We start from the raw sequence: 23,251 nt of genomic DNA, 5'->3' as shown, positions 1-23,251 counted from the left end.
TATAATGAGGGCAACCTGGCCATGCACCCCCCCCCCCGGATCATTGGACCCTGGGCGTTAGTCCAATTGTCCTCATTTTAATCTCCCAATGCTATCTATCTACCTGCTGTCGAGTTTAACAAAACTTTACATTTTCATCATATACACTATCAGATTTCGATTTGTGGCTAAATGTATTGGTTGCAAGGATTAATACATAAGACCTGTAACTATCAAATGAGGAATTTTTATTTACATGACAATAATATACTGCAATGGTAGAACAGAGTACACTTGCTAGAGATAATGATGGAGGGAGAGAGAATGAGAGTGGAATTATCTACCTAAGTGGATAAAGAGTTTACAGAGGTGTTGAGTCAGGGGTATTAGTTCCTCACCTGTCATTTAGCTATCTCTTTTAATAAGCCATTCGTGTATATTATATACAGAATCTGGATTACTATCTAGGTGATTTTCAATGCACATTGCTTTTTTCTACTGTTATTTTTGTATTTATTTTTTGGGACACTTTTGGGTATGAGTTACTTGACATATTATTTTTTCATGTACAGTTAAATGGACATGCAATTCCCAATTGAAGACTTAGTCTATAATTCAACCTCAATCAAAGGGATTTTGCTAAGCCTGCAGGTACTGAATGCAGTCGGCAGATCCTACTTTCAGTGAAGATTTACTTTCTGTAGCTGCCAAGTGGTTCATGTTTGGTTTGGGAGACTAAACAATCAAAGATGGATTTTGGAGCACTGGAAACAGTGGTAGCCAATTCTGCATATATTACTGCACGTGGCAGCTTTGATGGGGGCTTCAATCCTCAAATTACTCGGAACAAGAAGTTTCGTGCCAAGCTTAAGCTGCCTCCACCCTCCGAGTGTGAACATCTGAAAAATCAGCTTGACCTGGAATTTGAGAATATTTGTGAAAAGCAGCCCATTGGCAAAAAGCTTTTCCATGAGTTTTTGGGAACAGTTGATCAGTTTGTCCCTGCATTGGAGATCTGGATTGATATTGAGGATTACGATACTGCAGAGGATGATGATCGTTTGCAGAAAGCCAAGAACATTATCAGCAAATATCTTGATACTCATTCTAAGGATTTTTGTTACTATTTAGATGCAAAGGCCATTGCACAGGCAGTGGAGGAATGCAGTAAGGTCCCTGATGAGCTTTTTAAACCACTGCTTCAGTCTACCTCAAATTATTTAAGGGAAAATGCATTTCAACAATACAAGGAAAGCAAATACTTTTCAAGATTCCTTCAATGGAAATGGCTAGAATCTCAACCTGTTGGATCGGACTGGTTTATGGACTTTCGAATTCTTGGAAAAGGTGGATTTGGGGAAGTGTCGGCTTCCCAAATGAGGGCAACTGGTAAAATGTATGCTTGTAAGAAACTCAACAAGAAACGCTTGAAAAAGAGGAAAGGATTTGATGTAAGCATGTGATTACTCATAATTACTGAATGTGATCTACTTATCACTGTATGAGGGCTTGGTTTTTTGGAATGAGTTGTGTTTCTCAGTGGCATCATTTTGGAGTTCATATCACTTAGTAATAAGCTTTATAGTATGGAATATAATCAAAATAACAATTTTGATACTTTTTTTGCGTTATAAATTTTACGCTATTTGCCATGCTGTATAAATAAAGTATTAACCTTATTCTATGGGTCAGTACGAATACAGCAATACCAAATTTATATGGTTTTATGTTTTATATTTAATGAATATACTCTTTGAAAAAAATAATTTGTTTTGGGGTGATTTTCACAATTTTCCATCAGCAGATCTGTATGCTGGATTATTTGCTGCTGGATTATTTGCTGCAGAATAAGCTGCAGCTTACATTAGTGCTGTTCTGTTGTACATATGACTTTTTGGTCATTTTTTGTTAACATTTTCAGAGTCAAAAAGAACAAAAAGCTAGCAATTCTATTTTTTGTTGATTTTATGTTAAACACCAATGATTGTTCATAATAATTTATTATGTTATCTTTATTCTGCAGGTATATGCAGTCATTACATTTTTTTTTACAGAGTTCACCATGCAGTAAAATTGACTTAATGTTATTCTGTGGGTCGATATGATTATATTGATACCCACTTTACTACGTTTTCACAAAAAAAATTACTTTAAAAAAAATCCCTTTTTTTTGGTCATCATATTGCAAAAGCCCTAACTTTAAAATTTTTATATTTGTAGAACTACGGTATGTCAGGGATTATTTTTTGTGTCAAAACCTAGCATTTTTATTGGCACCATTTTGTAATACATGTGACTTTTTGATTACTTTTTTTTAATTATTATTGACCCATGATAAATTAAAATGACACCTATAGCATAGTTTGTCATTTTTTTATGGCAATTTATGGTATGAAATGATATTTGATACTGTTTCACAGTACAGTTCTTTACAAACGCGACAATACCAAGTACAGTATGTGACATTTTTGAGGAAAGATTTTTTTTTTTACAGATAGTTTTTAACAATAATTTAGGTTTATTTGAAATTTTTATAACACTTAAAAGATTTTTTCTCTTTACCAGTCCCACAAGGGAACTTGGACAAGCAATCCTTTGATTGCATTGATAATACACTGCATTACTCATGTATTGCAGTGCATTATCTCCACAGTCAGTCTTTGGGCTCATATCCATCACTGTAAACAAAAAACGGTCCAAAATTGATCCAGAAAAGTGGGACGAGTATCATGCAAGTGTCATGCAATTTTCTTGAGTGTACAATGCAATTTTTATCACCTAGCATGCGATCCAATTGCAATGCAATTTTAACATGAGCTTTTACATAGAGTAATTTTCTATGTATTTAGAAAAATATTTAGAATTGAGAGTCCTCAGTGGTTGATACCTTTTAATGGCTAACTGAAAAGATGGTAACAAACTACAAGCTTTTGAGACTATTCAGGTCTCTTCATCAGGCATGGACTAAAAGAAATTCTGGAGAATCACATATTTATGCACAATACAGCCCTGAAATAATACCATAGATAAGACAGGTGAAGCAGAATTACTGTTATGTGAGAGTGATAAACAGTTATGTCCATAAATATTGGAACAGTTCATAGATAAGGACGTCTTAATGTTTTATGGTCATCTGAATGGGTCTGGTACTGTGTTAAGATGCCCCCACACGGTCTGAGGAGCAAATTCCTTAATTGATGTAAAAAGTCATACTGTATGTAATTTACACATCATTTTCAAAGGAATTTTTTTTTAATCTTATATACAGACATATATGTATATATATATATTTATATACTGTATATTAGATATACAGATAGATAGATATAGAAAGATAGATGGATACAGAAAGATAGCTAGATATAAATATGTGAGTTATATAATCAGTGATTTGCATGTGTAGCTTACTATACATGTATTTTATTATTAACCCCTTCATGACCGTGGGATTTTTCGTTTTTCCGTGTTCGTTTTTCACTCCCCTCCTTCCCAGAGCCATAACTTTTTTATTTTTCTGTCAATTTGGCCATGTGAGGGCTTATTTTTTGTGAGAGGAGTTGTACTTTTGAACGACATCATTGGTTTTACCATGTCGTGTACTAGAAAACGGGAAAAAAATTCCAAGTGCGGTGAAATTGCAAAAAAAGTGCAATCCCACACTTGTTTTTTGCTTGGCTTTTTTGCTAGGTTCACTAAATGCTAAAACTGACCTGCCATTATGATTCTCCAGGTCATTACGAGTTCATAGACACCCAACATGACTAGGTTATTTTTTACCTAAGTTGTGAAAAAAAATTCCAAACTTTGCTAAAAAAAAAAAAATTGCGCCATTTTCCGATACTCGTAGCATTTTTCATGATCTGGGGTCGGTTGAGGGCTTATTTTTTGCATGCCGAGCTGGCGTTTTTAATGATTCCAATTCGGTGCAGATACGTTCTTTTGATCGCCCGTTATTGCATTTTAATGCAATGTCGCGGCGACCAAAAAAGCGTAATTCTGGCGTTTCGATTTTTTTCTCGTTACGCCGTTTAGCGATCAGGTTAATGCTTTTTTTATTGATAGATCGGGCGATTCTGAATGTGGCGATACCAAATATGTGTAGATTTGATTTTTTTTTATTGATTTATTTTGATTGGGGCGAAAGGGGGGTGATTTAAACTTTTATATATATATTTTTTTTTCACATTTTTTAAAACTTTTTTTTTACTTTTGCCATGCTTCAATAGCCTCCATGGGAGGCTAGAAGCAGGCACAGCACGATCGCCTCTGCTACATAGCAGCGATCTGCTGTTCGCTGCTATGTAGTAGAAAATCAGGTGTGCTGTGAGCGCCGACCACAGGGTGGCGCTCACAGCTACCGGTGATCAGTAACCATAGAGGTCTCAAGGACCTCTATGGTTACAATGGAGAAGCATCGCCGACCTCCGATCATGTGACGGGGGTCGGCGATGCCGTCATTTCCGGCCACCCGGCCGGATGCGGTAGTTAAATGCCGCTGTCTGCGTTTGACAACGGCATTTAACTAGTTAACAGCGGTGGGTGAATCGCGATTTCACCCGCCGCTATTGTGGGCACATGTCAGCTGTTCAAAACAGCTGACATGTCCCGGCTTTGATGCGGGCTCACCGCGGAGCCCTGCATCAAAGCAGGGAAGCTGACATCAGACGTACTATCCCGTCCGATGTCAGTAAGGGGTTAAATAAATGATTTTCTGAAAAAAATGGCGTGGGCCCCCCTCGAAATTTTATTAGCCAGGAGGTTGGAGGTTGAAAGCGGACAATTGGGGCAGGTGTTTATAGCCTGGAAAGGGGGTAATACCTGTGGAGCTTCCCTGGCTATTAATATCAACTCACAGCTGTATACTAAGCCTTTTCTGGCTATTAAAATGGGAGGCCCGACAAAAAATGACATAGGGATCCTCCTATAATTAATAACAAGCAAAGGCTAGGCAGACAGTTGTGGGTTGATATTAATAGCCTAGGAAGGGACCATGGATATTGGCCCTGTCCCAGATTAAAAACATCAGCTCTCAGCTACCCCAGAAATAGTGCACTCATAAGATGTGCCAAATCTGGTACTTAGCCTCTCCCTTCCCTCTTGCACTGGTGCAGTGGCAAGTAGGGTGATAGTATTGGGTTTGATGTCACCTTTGTATTGTCAGGTGACATCAAGCTCAGGGGTTAGTAACGGAGAGGCATCTATAAAATGCTCCCATTACTAACCCCATAATCAAATTGTCAAAAAAATAACACCCAGAATAAAGTATTTTATTTGAACAAATTACACATTGACTCTAAATTAACCAAAAACACTTATACTCATATTATGCCCAATCCGCTGAAGCCAATGTGGGACTCATAGATTAATATTGGTCAGCGTGCAATCCCATTTTTCTATAGGATTGCACTTGTCTGTTTTTCTCACAAATAAATATGACACTTTGACTGACAGCGAATCAAGTCCCACCCCCAGTGATATCTGATTGCCTGAGGATTATGGCAGAAAAGGAGGCCATTGTCAGGCCTCCCTATTGCCATGGCAACCATTAGCACCCTGCAATCGCACTGCAGTGGTGCCGATGGGCTGACCGATTGCTAAAAGGCCACTGTCACTACTGACAATGGCATATGAGGGGCTAAAGTGCTATGACTAGGCTATTTACGGCCTCAGGACTTGCAGCAGGATGATGGGCACAACTCCTGGGATGCAGTCATCCAACGGATGTAACTGTACTCTTGATTGCAGGAAATGAACTGCAGTCTGGATTTTTGATCACGTCTATTTGCAGGACTGCAGGGTTAATGTAACTCATGAACAGCATGCCCTGCTCATTATTTGTGATCCAAAGTTGTGCCATTTGGAATGTTGCATTTTATTTATTATTTATTATGCTTTGCTTGTATAGTGCCATCATATTCCACAGCACTTTACATACTTTATCCTCGCTCCCTCTAATGGGGCTTACAATCTAAATTCCCTATCAGTATGTCTTTGGAATGTGGGAGGAAACCAGAATACCTGGAGGAAACCCTCGCAAACACGAGAACATATTAATTCTTTGCAGAAGTCCTTGGTGGGATTTGAACCCAGTACCCCAGTCCTGCAAGGCTGCAGTGCTAACCACCGAGCCACCCATTTTGCAATATAATCCCTGTTGCATAAAAATGTTATTTATTTAGAGTAAAATCTTACACATAATTACAATTGACGTTTCCACCCCAAACAAAATGGCCTTTCATAAACCTTGAAAAATTTGTGAGCGTTACCCATTTTTGTGGGGCAATCATTAAATGCATATATTCTAATTTTTTATATTCATATTCTTGCCAGTGTAGGTCACATTATTATATGTATAAATTGTTAACGTAATTTTAGAATCTGACTGAAAATAATGTCGTCTTTAGCATAATGCATCTCTTACTACATTTGCTGTTTTGGAAATTTTGTGAAACCCTCTTCCCAAAAAACTCTGAGACTTTCCTGTTAAGAACAGTTATGTAATATTCAAACCTCATTGTGTTAATGTAGCAATTATATAGAATGCAACATTTTATGCTGGAGGGCTAGTGGCACTAAGGTCATTGAGGTCAGTAAGTTTGTGAAACAACAGCAGAGATATGTGACATAATCATTTTGTATCCATTGTATAAACATTATGATATATAAACAACTTTTACAAATGGGTCAAAGTAATCTATTACCAGGAGTTTGAAATGCTACCAATTTACATGGTTGTTTTTCCATGTCCTATGATCTTAAACATGTATGCTGCGGGATATAAACATTTATAATGATACAACAGGTTTATGCTTAGTTTTTACTTCTCCAAACAAACATTTTAAATTGGTCCTAAAAAAATAAAATATTTTGAGAGATATATTCTGTACATTTCTGTCACATTGCTTGAGTTGTGAGTAATGAAATGTTGTAACAATGAATGAGTATTCCACTATGTCAGCATTATGGATAACAAGCCCAGTTATAACACAAAAGTAAGACTTTTTCTTTGAATTTGTGTACTCTTTTGACTACATTTACAAATCACCACGGAATCTTGTAAAATAAATTGCAAGCATAAAAAGGATCTTTCACCCAATTTTTTAAATTTAAATTGAGTACTTTCTCCAGTTGGTGCTGGTACACTGATTTTGGGACAGTTTTTCCTTTTCTTCTGTGGGTGCGGCCATGATCTGATTGGTCAGCATCATAGGAGAATAACCAAACACCAACAGAGAATTCCATGGTACACAACCAGTTGGTTGAATGGAAAATTTGCACCATTGTTGCTGAGTGAGCATAGGTTTGGAATGGAGCAGCACAGAAGAGAAAGAAAAACTGCTTCAGAATCAGCGCAGCATCTGCAATTGGAGAAAGTACTCAGTTTAAATTAAAAAATCTAGCCAAAGCTCCTTGGTGCCTAAGACTTTTTTCCAACTGACCCTGCTAATCCACTTCTGTCCTTGCTATTTCTTCGCGTCCCTCCTCTGCAAATCTCTTCATTGTCTCACAATTCCACAACGTATCCACTTCAAACTAGTAACACTGACCTACAAAGCAGTCCATAATCTGTCTCCACTATATATCTCTGAACTAATCTCCCGATATCTCCTACCATGTAATCTCTGGTCTCTTCCCAAGACCTCCTATTCTCCTCCACAATCGTACGTTCTTCATCCAATCGCCTGCAAGACTTTTCCCAAGTATCCCCCATCCTGTAGAGTTCTGTGGCCCAACACATCCGATTATACCTACATTTGGAACTTTCAAGCAAACTTGAAAACCCATATCTTCAGAACAGCTTACAGCCTTCAATGACCCCGCTGCCACCTCACAAATACCAGAGCTGTAGCAGCCACCAAACCAACTGTCTCCTTCCCCATTATTTGTGTTTTGTATGTAACCCGTCCTCATGTACAGCACCATGGAATAAAGGGTGTTCTAAAAATAAATAATAATAATAATAATTCCAGGATTATGTTCCAGTCTTCACCCCTGCCCTCCTTGACGGTGTACACATAGCAGAAATCTGCAGCAGTTTGCACCTGTGTTTCATCATCAGAGATGTGCTGCGGTCAGGTTCAGTGTTAGGGGTAGGCTAACTAGGCACTTGAGTAGAGGCTACACTCCCACAGGGGCCCTCACCAGTATGGAGCACTGTGTGGCCATTATACAGTATTGAGCATCATGTGTGGCCATTATACAGTATGGAGCATCATATGGGGCCATTATACAGTGTGGCGCACTGCGGGGCTATTATACAGTACTAGATGGTGGCCCGATTCTAACGCATCGGGTATTCTAGAATATGTATGTCCACGTAGTATATTGCACAGCCCACGTAGTATATTGCACAGTCCACATAGTATATTGCCCAGTCATGTAGTATATTGCCCAATCACGTAGTATATTGCCCAGCCACGTAGTATATTGCCTAGCCACGTAGTATATTGCCCAGCCACGTAGTATATTGCCCAGCCACGTAGTATATTGCCCAGTGACGTAGTATATTGCCCAGCCACGTAGTATATTGCCCAGCCACGTAGTCACGTAGTATATTGCACAGCCCATGTAGTATATTGCCCAGCCACGTAGTATATTGCCCAGCCACGTAGTATATTGCCCAGCCATGTAGTAAGTAGTATATTGGTCAGCCACGTAGTATATTGCCCAGCCATGTAGTATATTGCCCAGTAACATAGTATATTGCCCAGTGACGTAAAATAAAAAAATAAACATATACTAACCTTCCGAAGTGCCATTGAAGTCCTGGCGCCTGTGTATGGTGCACGCGGCAGCTTCCGGTCCCAGGGTTGGTATGAGCGCAGGACCTGTGATGACGTCATGGTCACATGACCGTGACGTCATGGCAGGTCCTTCTCACGCAGGCGCACAGAACCTGTGATGACGTCGCGGTCACATGACCGTGACGTCATGGCAGGTCCTTCTCGCGCAGGCGTGCAGGACCTGTGATGACGTCGCGGTCACATGACCATGACGTCATGGCAAGTCCTTCTCGCATAGCATCCTTGGGCACCGGAACCTGCCGCTTGCACTGCTGAGGACACTGCGCCACGTCGGAGGGTGAGAATAACCTTTTTCTTTGATTATTATTATTTGCAACAGATCTTTTTACTTATTGATGCTGCATAGGCAGCATCAATAGTAAAAACGTTGGTCACACAGGGTTAATAGCTGCGTTAATGGAGTGCGCTACACCGCGATCCATTAATGCTGGCATTAACCCTGTGTGAGCACTGAATGCGGGGAGGAAGGAGCGGCCATGTTGCCGCCGGACTGTGCCCGTCGCTGATTGGTCGTGGCAATGGTCGTGGGCGTTTTGCCACGACCAATCAGCAACTTGGATTCCATGATAGACAGAGGCCGTGACCAATGAATATCCGGGACAGACAGACAGGCGGAAGTACCCCTTAGACAATTATATAGTAGATGGAGCATCATGTGTGGCCATTATACAGTACTGTGCATCATGTGGGGCCGTTATATAGTATGGAGCATCATGTGTGGCCATTATACAGTATTGAGTATCATGTGTGACCATTTTTTATTTGTTGTCACCGGGGGCTTTGAGACCCCAATCATAGCAATGAAAAGGTATTAGGGTTATCATGGCGTCACCCAGGGCCGGACTGGCCATCGGGCACTTCTGGCAAATGCCAGAAAGGCCGGTGCCAGTAGTGGGCCGCTGCACTGTTTCTCCCCCTCCCCCCGCCAGTGCCGCCGCCGCATTTAACTATACCGGCATCTATGACGCCGGTATAGTTCAATGCAATGATGGAGGAGAGAGCATCTGCTGACACTCCCTCTCCCATCATTCCCCGCTCTGCCTCTGATAGTACACTGCGGGTGCGCGATGACATCATATCATCGCGCACCTGCTGTGTCCTGGGCAGACTGCAGCCGCCGAGACAGGAGCAGGGAGCAGCACGGGCAAAAGGAAAGGTGAGGAGAGTGGGTTTTTTTTTTAACTGGACTGTGGGGCCATTATCGGGGGGGTTGGTGGGGGAGAGATGAGATGTGGGCTGTGCTGTATATATCCCTGTGTGGACTGTGCTCTATATATCTCTGTGTGGGCAGTGCTGTATATACCCCTGTGTGGGCTGTGCTGCATATACCCCTGTGTGGGCTGTGCTGTATATACCCCTGTGTGGGCTGTGCTGTATATACCCCTGTGTGGGCTGTCCTGTATATACCCCTGTGTGGGCTGTGCTGTATATAGCACTGTGTGGGCTGTGCTGTATATAGCACTGTGTGGGCTGTGCTGTATATAGCACTGTGTGGGCTGTGCTGTTTATAGCACTGTGTGGGCTGTGCTGTATATAGCACTGTGTGGGCTGTGCTGTATATAGCACTGTGTGGGCTGTGCTGTATATACCACTGTGTGGGCTGTGCTGTATACTACTACGCGGGCTGTGCTATATTATGCAGGCTGTGCTATATACTATGCGGGATTTGCTATATACTATAGGGGGTATATTATATTCTATGGGGGAGGCCGTGTTATATACTATGTGGCTGTGTTATATACTATAGCAGGGGTATATTATATTCTGTAGGGGAGGCTGTGTTATATACTATGGGGGTATATTATATTCTATGGGGGAGGCTGTCTTATATTCTATGGGGGGCTACATTATATATTATGGGGAGGTGGGCTGTATTATATTCTATGGGGGCTGTATTAGATTTTATGAGGGATGATTGCATCATACTCTGATGGGGCTGCATTATATTCTATGGGGAGGTGGGCTGCATTCTATTCTATTCGGGGCTACATTAAATTCTATGGGGGGCTGTATTATATTTATATTCTATGAGGGGTGATTTCATCATACTCTATGGGGGGGCTGCATTATATTCTATGGGGGGTTACATTATACTCTGGGGTGGCTGCATTATACTCTGTAGGGTGGTGGCTGCATTATACTGTATGTGGGCTGCATTATACTGTATCGAGGACTATGGGGAATACGTTATACTATATGAAGAACTATGGGGTGCATTATACTATGGGAAGTGAATTGTACTACATGGATGACTATAGCGGTGCATTATACTATATGGAGCACTATGAGGAGTGTATTATGCTCTGTGGAGGACTGAGCAGTGTATTTTAATATATGGAGGACTATAGGGAGTGTATTATACTATATGGAGGACTGTGGTGCACATTATAATATATGGAGGACAATGGGGTGTATTTTACTAAACAAGTAAAATGCTGCATATTCAGATTGTTTTTGCCGGAACAAAAATCATTGTTCTCAGCAGCACATCGCCAGCGTAAACTGTAGATGTGCTGCTGATAACATGACACTGTATGGTAATCTGTTAGTGATCGTTCTGTCCCATCATCCTGTCTCAGACGGTGGAAAGAGGCCGGGAAACAAGCGTTGAACAACTTCAGTATGGACGATCAAACTCATTTAGCGGCCTGAACTCAGCGCATCTAAATACAACCGAAATGGTTTTGTGTGATGTGCAATATGTTAGCATTTGGGGCCCCATTTTAAACTTTGCCTAGGCGTAGGGCCCCACTTTGCCTAAAACCGGTCCTGCCTACAAGTGTACAAAGATATTATACAGTCACCATGTGACAAGTGGGCCTGTGTAACTTCAAATGCCAGGGCTGAATTTTAGTCCCAGTCCGGCCCTGGCGTTACCTCTTCTTATTAGCCCTTTTGGCAGTGAGTGGTTAATCAATATTTACTTACCAATTGGCGCTGAAAAAGTTAATTTAAAATAACGATTGCAGATCTGCATGCCATATTTATCTCAGATCTCTTGGGCAGAATGGTTGTATACCCCCTTTATATCTGTGAGAATGAAATCATTGGTGGCCAGTGGCTGCAATTTTTCTGCAATCCTAATCCTTTGATCGACTTAATTAATGTGCTGTTCTGTCTGCTCTGCAGCTTCCTATTCGGTGTGCAGATAATATGTAGACCTTTCTTCAGCTTCAAGAGGCAGCTATCAAGCCCCTAACATTTGTCAGTCAGGAAGATGAGGGTCCAAGTCAGGAGCTGGCTGGGTCGGGGGACAGAGGGGCATATGCTCCCCGGGACGGCCACTAAGTAGCAGATTAAGGCTATAGGGGGCCGGCCCTTTTTTATATGTCTTGGCTGGACTCATCACAGTGGAGCAGACATACCTATTGCTCCCTGGGTGTGTAGAGGGAGCGCAGCTGCATTTTCTTCCTACTGGAGAGGAGTTTGTGGGCGGATCAGACAGGAGGCCTCAGTGAGTATGAGCTTCAGCTCTCTGTACAGTGAGGAGCTGGATGCTGCTCACCTCCCGATAAGTCCAGGACCAGGTCCTGTATAGTGTCAGCGGCCACTCTCCTGATGACGAGATTCATTGCAGAAGTGTAGATACATGTATTTTGCCTACCAAGGTCCAAGTCTTTTATGATTTTTTCATTTTTTTGTCCGTCCGGTAATTATTTTATTGTTACATACTTTTTGATTAATTCTTCCAAGTTCAGGCACATTATGTAGTGCCATTTGCCATATAATAAATAAAGACATTCTTTTACATACGTTATACTGTATGTCTTGGCCTTAATTTTGATATTTTATATTTTCTATATATTGTTTATCATATTTGATTTCCAATCTTGGTGTTTTTGTTTTTCTATATACAGTAATAAGTATGTCCTGGGCCAGGATTGATCAGTCCAGTGAATATAACATTGTATATCTGTGCACCTAGTATACCACTGTAGTATAAAGAAAAATACAGACATCAGCTGTTATTCAGTATGCACACTGCCATATATCGGTATATACAATACCTACAACAATGTGGATACTGTATAACAGCATATCAAGTGTCAGTGATATATTTATCCTGTATGTTTTGTCTGTCTTTTCTACAGCTAATTTGATTATTAATAAAAATTGACCTTTTTCAAACCATCATGCTCTGTATCCTCTCCTTTTGTACACTTTTATAATCTGATGTACTCTGCACAATTTACACATAACATCACATTATAAATTCATACACCAGTAAAACCAAAAGCATTATTTTTATTTATTATTATTTGCCTCTAGATAAATTCTTTGAAGGATGTAGATTCGAAAATGGGGATATTTGTGCTTTTTTTCATTGTTTAGGCACATCAGGGGTTTTCCAAAAGGCGTCCACAGATAATTCCTTCAAAATCTGTGTTCCAAGAGTTGCTCCTTCTTTTTTGAGCTTGGCAATGTGCACAGACAGTAGATTTCCACCACATATGGGGTATCAGCATGCTCAGGAGAAATTGCACAACACATTTCCGGGTCCATTTTCTCCTGTTACCCTTCCGATAATGCAAAATTTGGGGCTAAAACAACATTTTTGTGGAAATAAATTGCAATTCTAGTTTTTTCCTTCCATATGGCATTAATTGCTGTGAAGCACCTAAAGGGTTAATAAACTTATTGAACGTGGCTTTGAGCACTTTTTACGTTTTTTAAAATGGTGTCACTTTTGGGTATTTTCTGTCACATAGGACCCTCAAAGTCACTTCAAATGTAATGTGGTCCCTAAAAAAGTTGATTTTGTAAATTTTCTTGGAAAAATCATGCAAATTGTCTCTTCAGAGAGGAAGAGAACTAGAACTCTAGTGCCACCTATTGGAAGGTAGAGACAAGAGTCTGAAGAGACGATTTGCATAATTAGCATATTTCCCAGAGGAGCATTGTGGCTTTAAGTCTCCTCATCTCGGTATGCTTAGCATGTCAATCTCCGCAAGGAGAAACAATACTTCTTGGATCCCGGTCGGACACCTCTCACACAGCCAAACCAGATCTCCACTTTGCACTGACGAGGGACAGTACCCCGAAACACAGTGTCTGCAAATTGAGATTCTGGTTTGGCTATTATCCTAAGTCATGTTACAAGGCTCGTTAAAGGGTTGACATTGACTTGTAGAATTGATACCTTCCAATAGGTGGCACTAGAGTTCTAGTTCTCTTCCTCTCTGAAGAGACAATTTGCATAATTGGCATATTTCCCAGAGGAGCATTGAGGCTTTAAAGGGAAGGTGAGATCAAAAAAATCTTTTTTCCAGCGATTGAAAAAATGTAAAGAATTAATGTTTACATTTTCTTAAAAAATATTATCATTTGTTTATAATTTAGTAAAATATGAAAAATAATTTTAAAAGGTTTGGCATTTCCATTTTTAAACACTAGGGGGAGCAGCTAATGAAATTTGACAAAAACCTAGTGTACAACTAGCTCACATTACTGCACTGCAGTAATTATGGGCGGAGTCTGCTGACATGTGTGATGTCACTCCTCTCCTCCCCTTCTAGGTGTTTGCTAAGGGATAAGAGGGGATGATATTCAGGAACCCAGTGAGCAGCCATTTTGTTGGTGACTGCAGAGTAAGGCTGCCGTCACACTATCAGTATTTGGTCAGTATTTTACATCAGTATTTGTAGCCAAAACCAGGAGTGGAACAAATAGAGGAAAAGTATAACAGAAACATATGCAGACCTTCTGCATTTATCACCCACTCCTGGTTTTGGCTTACAAATACTGAGGTAAAATACTGACCAAATACTGATAGTGTGATGGCAGCCTAATACTGACAAGTAGACAGTCACCGAGGATGGCAGGCAGCAAGGATTCTGGGAGATATGTGGTGGAGGAAGCAGGGTGACAGCAGCACAGAGTATTTCAGGAGAGCAGTGTGCTGGTCTATGGGGGGGCACCATGTTCAGTGCGTGGAGCAGCCAGGGATTGTACATAGAGCGCTGTCTTTTATACACATAGATGGACCGTCTGCTCCACAGAAATCCAGGAAACATTTCTGCGGATTGATGGCCTGTTCTGATTCAGACTTTGCATGCAAAGACCCCATTCCCCTCCTCAGATCCTGTCTTCTCCATCCTGTCCTGGCAATGTGTGAAAGCGAGGTTACAGGCGCAGTACGGGGTGATGCTGGGAAGGAAATGTAGCCATATAGTAACGATAAAAATGAGACGCCTCTCTTCAGCTGCCTCACCAGCCCTCCCCTGACTGCACCTAACTGGAGGTCATGCTGCCCCCTCTATTACCCCAGACCCACGTGCAGCTGCTCAACCAGAACAACCCTAGAATGGGTCCCCTTTATGAAGATAATACTGCCATAGTGTTCTCACATAATACCGCCATATATATCACACATAATACTGTCCTATAGTTCTCACATAATACCATCATATAGATCACAAATAACGACGCCATAGTGTTCTCACATAATACCGCCATATAGATCACACATAATATCGCCATATAGATCACACATAATATCGCCATATAGATCACTCATAATACCGCCATATTGAGCACACAATACCGCCATATAGAGCACACATAATACTGTACTATAGTTCTCACATAATACCATCTTATAGATCGCAAATAACGACGCCATAGTGTTCTCACATAATACCGCCATATAGAGCACACATAATACCGCGATATAGAGCACACATAATACCGCCATATAGAGCACACATAATACTGTCCTATAGTTCTCACATAATACCATCATATAGATCGCAAATAACGACGCCATCACTCAACTGAAACTGCCCTAACTAAAGTGACCAATGACCTACTAACCGCCAAGAGCAAGCAACACTACTCTGTCCTCCTCCTCCTGGACCTGTCTTCTGCCTTCAACACTGTGGACCACTCCCTCCTGTCACAGATTCTCTCATCTCTTGGCATCACAGGCTTGGCCCTATCCTGGATCTCATCATATCTAACAGACCGGACATTCAGTGTCTCCCTCTCCCACACCACCTCCTCATCTCGCCCCCTGTCTGTCGGTGTTCCCCAAGGCTCAGTTCTAGGACCCCTACTCTTCTCCATCTACACCTTTGGCCTGGGACAGCTCATAGAATCCCACGGTTTACAATATCATCTCTACGCTGATGACACGCAGATCTACCTATCTGGACCCGACCTCACTTCCTTACTGACCAAAATCCCACAATGTCTGTTTGCTATTTCATCCTTCTTTTCTGCTTGTTTTCTAAAACTGAACATGGACAAAACAGAATTCATCATCTTTCCCCCACCTCACTCTACTCCTCCACCCGACCTATCCATCAATGTCAATGGCTGCTCACTTTCCCCGGTCCCGCACGCTCGGTGCCTCGGGGTGATCCTTGACTCTACCCTCTCTTTCAAGCCACATATCCAAGCCCTTGCCTCCTCTTGCCGATTCCAACTCAAAAACATTTCCCGGATCCGTGCATTCCTTGACCATGAAACCACAAAAACACTAGTGCATGCCCTTATCATCCCCGCCTCGACTACTGCAACCTCCTACTCTCTGGCCTCCCCTCTAGCACTCTGGCACCACTCCAATCCATCCTAAACTCTGCTGCCCGACTAATCCACCTGTCTCCCCGTTACTCCCCAGCCTCTCCTCTCTGCCAGGCCCTTCACTGGCTTCCTATTGCCCAGAGGCTACAGTTCAAAACACTAACAATGACATACAAAGCCATTCACAATCTGACTCCTCCATACATCTGTGACATGGTCTCCTGTTACCTACCTACATGTGCAGCGCCCCAGAGTCCTGGTCGTTGCAGTACTGTGGCTCCGCCACTATGGAGAGCTATGGTGCGTCCGATGGCACTGAAGGAGTTCATCTGATCAGGTATCACAGACACCAATACATTTCACAGCCGGGCCTCCGGGGGGAGCTAAGGGTGCTATTCATTAGGCCACTCCCCACCATAGTGGGTAAACTGGGGGTCAGGCAGGAAGTTAGATCAGAAAGCTGACTGGGTTGGAACCAGGCAACACCTTGTGGCAGAGGGTGTTGTAGGGGAAGATACAGTAGGGTCTCTGTTAGGGGTGGGATCCTGACAGAGGCTTGGCAACGAGAACGAACGTAACGGGACCGTGCCTGCTCCGGGTAGCGGCGGTGCCCAAGAAAGGATTAGAAGAGAGATAGATTGTGCTAAGTGAGAAACGGGATCACGCAAAGGAGAAATACCAGTAGGAGTCGTGCTGTAAGACCGAAGCAACATCCTACTGAGGCGCACTACCGGTGGCCGGAACGCCGAGGGAGTAGAATAACATTCAGCTTCAAGCAATACTCCAAACAGCGGCAGGACAGTCAGTCTCAGGCGGGCTGTCTAACTCAAATCACCTATGAAGTCTTGGGAGGCAATTGTGGGAGAGGGGCGTCTCTAGGGTCCCGGAAGGGGATCACGCAAAGGAGAAATACCAGTAGGAGTCGTGCTGTAAGACCGAAGCAACATCCTACTGAGGCGCACTACCGGTGGCCGGAACGCCGAGGGAGTAGAATAACATTCAGCTTCAAGCAATACTCCAAACAGCGGCAGGACAGTCAGTCTCAGGCGGGCTGTCTAACTCAAATCACCTATGAAGTCTTGGGAGGCAATTGTGGGAGAGGGGCGTCTCTAGGGTCCCGGAAGAACTCCAGGCCTACCCGTCAAACGGGTGCCGTTCCTACCCGAACCTCAGGGAGGGACGGAGGATTAGCAGAACATCATCTAGTCGAGTTGTGAGGGAACTTAAGAAACAGACACAACAGTTGTGGGGTACGTTCCGTAAGCACAGCAGGGAAGGACTACAACACATAGCGCTAGGGGGAAGGCACAGATTTCCTCCTGTGAAGAGAACTCTGGAAGTGTCATTGGACCGGCCGGACTTGCGCAGCCTGGTGAGCCATATTCTGGACTGAGGACTCAGAGATCTTCAGTAAAGAGGTAAAGAGACTGCAACCTGGTGTCCTCGTTATTTACCGTGACCTGCACCCCACAACTGCACCGTTACAACACCACTTATTGCACCGGACGTCCCCCACTGACAGACAGGGCCACGGACCGGGTCTAGCCACCGTGACAACCCCAGGACTGAGACCCAGAGGCCCGGCTCCGGGTACCCCTCGGCCCTGTGGCGGTGTGGGGGCGCTCCAACTTGGCGTCACGAACAGGATCTACTTAAGCCTGAGGAATCAGGTCATGTGTGCCTTGGAACTGTGATTTGTTGTGCTTGGACTGTACTTTATTGAGTGGACTGTGCTGTGCTGTTAACCGCCAAAACCGCCGCCATTGCAGCGCTGAGGAGAGGCGCAGGAGAAGAAGAGGGGCGTGGAGTAGGCGTAGACAAGCTAGAGAGCGCGAAGGGCAATGGCCGCCCAGTCTAAGCATTTCCTGGTCCTGAGGACGTGTCCGTCAACGGCCGAGGTCCGCCTCCTGATCCTGTTTGGAGGGTGGAGACCATGGAGACGGGGCCACCCACGAAAGAGACCGCGGGAAGAGGACACCGAAGGAAGAGAAAAGATGGCGACACCGAGAGCACCGCGTGGGACTGACCCGATCCAGCCTGAGGCTGCACCGCCCGACACAGCCCCAGATGCACCAGCGTTGCGGGAGCTGACCCTTACGGAGCTACTGACGGGCCGATCCCCCTTGCCGCCGTCGGCGGAGTGTGTAGCTGCAGCCGAGGCCCGCCAGCTAGCGCGCCACGTGGAGGCCGAGGCCCGCGTGCTCGCTCGGCTGGGCCAACCCACGGAGGTCCGTTTGACTCCGGTGTCCCCTGCTCCTCCTGACCCGGCCGCGGCTGAAGGTGCGCTGCAAACACAAGGCCTGAAGATTATGCCAGAGGCCGAGCACCTGCGGCGCTTGATGGCTGCATGGCGGAACCGACCGCAACCGGCAGCCCAGATTGATTTGGCCACCGTCGCGGAGGTCCCATCGTCCCACTGGGGTGTAGTGGTCTCCTTCAACCCCCGATATGGACGAGGGGTTATACAGGAGATCGGGGAGCCGCTACAAGTCCACGTGGACCGGAAGGAGGTCGAGCACTGCGGAGGAAGGTTTGCCCGCGACCTGGAGCCCGGTGATGCCGTGACTTATACCCGGTGGAGGAGAGCAACAGGCGAAGCTGGGTGGATGGCACGGGGCATCCAGCAATGCGTTGCGCTCCAGGCCGCCGCTGAAACAGCTGATGATGAACCTCCTGCCGAAAAGGCCAAAGAACCCGACCCGGCAGAGCAGCAGAGAACCCGGACCCACCATGTGCCGTGGGGGCGAGCAGGATCCTCGGTGAGAAGAGCATCACGGCGAGGGATCTTGTCGTTGCTGGGACCAGAGCCACTTCCTGGTGAGGCAGCGCGGCCCATTGGCCTGGTGAGGCCCGGAAGAAAACCATCTGCTGCGCCAAATGAGTAAGCATGAATGCTTTGGAAATGTACATAGTTCTCTCTTTAACTGTTTGCTTACTGTTGCTGCTAAACCCGTCCAGGGTTAATTCCTTATGGATCCCTCTGCTGACCCGGGATCCTTGTTGTTTTGTTTATGTTCTCAAGTTTGCACAAAAGTTTACAGAACTGCAGTAATCATGGACCGTGCATGATACAAACTTTTTCTTGTAAATAGTTTGCACCTTATTAAAGGCGCTTCCTACTGGTTTTACTTAGAAAGAGACTCTTTGCGAAGATACCGCACCGGAGCCTTTGCTGAGTATGGACTGGTAGCTAGAGAACAAATGCTACCTCCTAAAGACTTGGTCCCTTCTTAAAGGGGACATCCACGTGTATATTTGAAGAACCGTATTGCTTTAAGATTGATGGATAGCAATAATGTCTTGATGAGCGAAAGTGATGATAATTCTTACATGTAAAAGTTATATGTATTTGATTGGTTAAATGTAAAGAAATGCAGATGATGTTTCCAGAAAGAAGGCTAGAAGAAAGATGCAGAAGGCCCGTAGGGGTAGACAGAGTGTCCTGCATAGTCGGTAGAAAGAAAGTAGTAATGAGGATTGATGTTATAAGGGGATAGTTGATAATGTTGATAAGAAACTGGGGATAGAAGGTAAACCCTGAGTCCTCCATAGTAAGTTAGTTATTGTAAAGAAAGAGTTAATAATGTGTTACAGAGGACAGAAAGTGAACCCGTAGGGGTTAGGTAGTGAGTCCTCCTAGGAGCCATACGTAGATGGCTCAGTGCTTCTAAAACTGAAAGTAATGTTATGATCTATACTGTGTATAGAAGTTGAAAAGGCAGTAGGCCCTGGCTGAACGGGGCGGTCCTGTAACAGAAAGGAGAGGCAGTAGGTCTGGTGCCGATAGGACAGGCGGTCCTGCAGATTCAAAGAAGGAGAATGAAAAAGTTAACTTACCTTATAATGTGATTATAGGAAGGTCTTTGGTGGATACAGAGTGTATGTCCTTAAAGGCAATGTTAAAGTATTGTTCAGCAATTTTTGCACTTAGTAGAATACCCGGTTGGGTAACAGGAGTTATTTATAGCCTGTAATTTATAATGTTTAACCATGTTTTGTAACGTTCAAGTGTCCTCACCTCCCATAAAGGGAAGCTTGTTCAAGTATACGTATTGTTATTTGCACTCAACAAAAATTGTATGTCTTTTTGCTAAACTTGTATTGTTGTTTTCTTCCCAGTCCCGGAGTACTGTGTTTAACCAGGGGGGAGTGCAGCGCCCCAGAGTCCTGGTCGTTGCAGTACTGTGGCTCCGCCACTATGGGGAGCTATGGTGCGTCCGATGGCACTGAAGGAGTTCATCTGATCAGGTATCACAGACACCAATACATTTCACAGCCGGGCCTCCGGGGGGAGCTAAGGGTGCTATTCATTAGGCCACTCCCCACCATAGTGGGTAAACTGGGGGTCAGGCAGGAAGTTAGATCAGAAAGCTGACTGGGTTGGAACCAGGCAACACCTTGTGGCAGAGGGTGTTGTAGGGGAAGATACAGTAGGGTCTCTGTTAGGGGTGGGATCCTGACAGAGGCTTGGCAACGAGAACGAACGTAACGGGACCGTGCCTGCTCCGGGTAGCGGCGGTGCCCAAGAAAGGATTAGAAGAGAGATAGATTGTGCTGAGTGAGAAACGGGATCACGCAAAGGAGAAATACCAGTAGGAGTCGTGCTGTAAGACCGAAGCAACATCCTACTGAGGCGCACTACCGGTGGCCGGAACGCCGAGGGAGTAGAATAACATTCAGCTTCAAGCAATACTCCAAACAGCGGCAGGACAGTCAGTCTCAGGCGGGCTGTCTAACTCAAATCACCTATGAAGTCTTGGGAGGCAATTGTGGGAGAGGGGCGTCTCTAGGGTCCCGGAAGAACTCCAGGCCTACCCGTCAAACGGGTGCCGTTCCTACCCGAACCTCAGGGAGGGACGGAGGATTAGCAGAACATCATCTAGTCGAGTTGTGAGGGAACTTAAGAAACAGACACAACAGTTGTGGGGTACTTTCCGTAAGCACAGCAGGGAAGGACTACAACACATAGCGCTAGGGGGAAGGCACAGATTTCCTCCTGTGAAGAGAACTCTGGAAGTGTCATTGGACCGGCCGGACTTGCGCAGCCTGGTGAGCCGTATTCTAGACTGAGGACTCAGAGATCTTCAGTAAAGAGGTAAAGAGACTGCAACCTGGTGTCCTCGTTATTTACCGCGACCTGCACCCCACAACTGCACCGTTACAACACCACTTATTGCACCGGACGTCCCCCACTGACAGACAGGGCCACGGACCGGGTCTAGCCACCGTGACAACCCCAGGACTGAGACCCAGAGGCCCGGCTCCGGGTACCCCTCGGCCCTGCGGCGGTGTGGGGGCGCTCCACATGCAACCTTCGATCATCTCATGATCTCCTTCTCTACTCCTCTCTCATCTCTTCCTCCCACAACCGCATCCAAGACTTCTCCCGAGCTTCCCTTATACTCTGGAACTCTCTACCCCAACACGTCAGGCTCTCACCTACCCCGGAAACCTTCAAAAGGAACCTGAAGACCCACCTCTTCCGACAAGCCTACAACCTGCAGTGATCCCCAGTCTACTGAACCGCCACATGACCAGCTCTACCCTCACCTAGTGTATCCTCACCCATCCCCTGTAGACTGTGAGCCCTCGCGGGCAGGGTCCTCTCTCCTCCTGTACTTGTGTGTGCCTTGTTTTACTCATGCTTACTGTACTTGTCTATATTTGCCCCTTTCACATGTAAAGCGCCATGGAATAAATGGTGCTATAAAAATGAATAATAATAATAATAGTGTTCTCACATAATACCACCATATAGATCACACATAATATCGCCATATAGATCACTCATAATACCGCCATATAGAGCACACAATACCGCCATATAGAGCACACATAATACTGTACTATAGTTCTCACATAATACCATCATATAGATCGCAAATAATGACGCCAGTGTTCTCACATAATACTGACATATAGATCTCACATAATACCGCCATATAGAGCACACATAATACTGCCATATAGAGCACACATAGTACCACCATATAGATCTCACATAATACCGCTCAGCAGACAGTATCACACAGGAGAGGATTAGATACACAGCTCAGCAGACAGTATCACACAGGAGAGGATTAGATACACAGCTCAGTCAGTATCACACAGGATAGGATTAGATACATGGCTCAGCAGACAGTATCACACAGGATAGGATTAGATACACGGCTCAGCGGACAGCATCACACAGGAGAGGATTAGATACACAGCTCAGTCAGTATCACAGAATAGGATTAGATACATGGCTCAGCAGACAGTATCACACAGGATAGGATTAGATACATGGCTCAGCAGACAGTATCACACAGGATAGGATTAGATACACAGCTCAGCAAAGTATCACTCAGGAGAAGATTAGATACACAGCTCAGTTAGTATCACACAGGATAGGATTAGATGCATGGCTCAGCAGACAGTATCACACAGGAGAGGATTAGATACATGTCTCAGCAAAGTATCACACAGGAGAGGATTAGATACACAGCTCAGTCAGTATCACACAGTATAGGATTAGATGCATGGCTCAGCAGACTGTATCACACAGGAGAGGAGTAGATACACAGCTCAGCAAAGTATCACACAGTAGAGGATTAGATACACAGCTCAGCAAAGTATCACACAGGAGAGGATTAGATACACAGCTCAGTTAGTATCACACAGGATAGGATTAGATGCATGGCTCAGCAGACTGTATCACACAGGAGAGGATTAGATACACGTCTCAGCAAAGTATCACACAGGAGAGGATTAGATACACAGCTCAGCAAAGTATCACACAGGAGAGGATTAGGTACACAGCTCAGTTAGTATCACACGGGATAGGATTAGATGCATGGCTCAGCAGACAGTATCAAACAGGAGAGGATTAGATACACTGCTCAGCACAGTAAAACACATGGGAGGAGATAACTGCTCAGAGTCAGCACCACAAAGGAGAGGAT

The 23,251-nt window shown here is 44.3% G+C and overlaps 1 protein-coding gene across 1 annotated transcript in view; it reads left to right on the top strand.

Moving 5' to 3' along the window:
• The first annotated feature begins 562 nt into the window (after positions 1-562).
• GRK1 (G protein-coupled receptor kinase 1) overlaps positions 563-23,251 on the top strand; it is a 125,299-nt gene continuing 102,610 nt past the window's right edge. Inside the window, exon 1 of the mRNA XM_077299693.1 lies at positions 563-1,430. Coding sequence (XP_077155808.1) covers positions 729-1,430 — 702 coding nt within the window. The 5' untranslated portion in view covers positions 563-728. The remainder of the gene's footprint in view (positions 1,431-23,251) is intronic.

The sequence above is a fragment of the Ranitomeya variabilis genome, chromosome 3 (assembly GCF_051348905.1).
Source record: "Ranitomeya variabilis isolate aRanVar5 chromosome 3, aRanVar5.hap1, whole genome shotgun sequence".
Classification (NCBI taxonomy): Eukaryota; Metazoa; Chordata; class Amphibia; order Anura; family Dendrobatidae; genus Ranitomeya; species Ranitomeya variabilis.
This window is presented reverse-complemented; position numbering and strand designations above follow the sequence as displayed.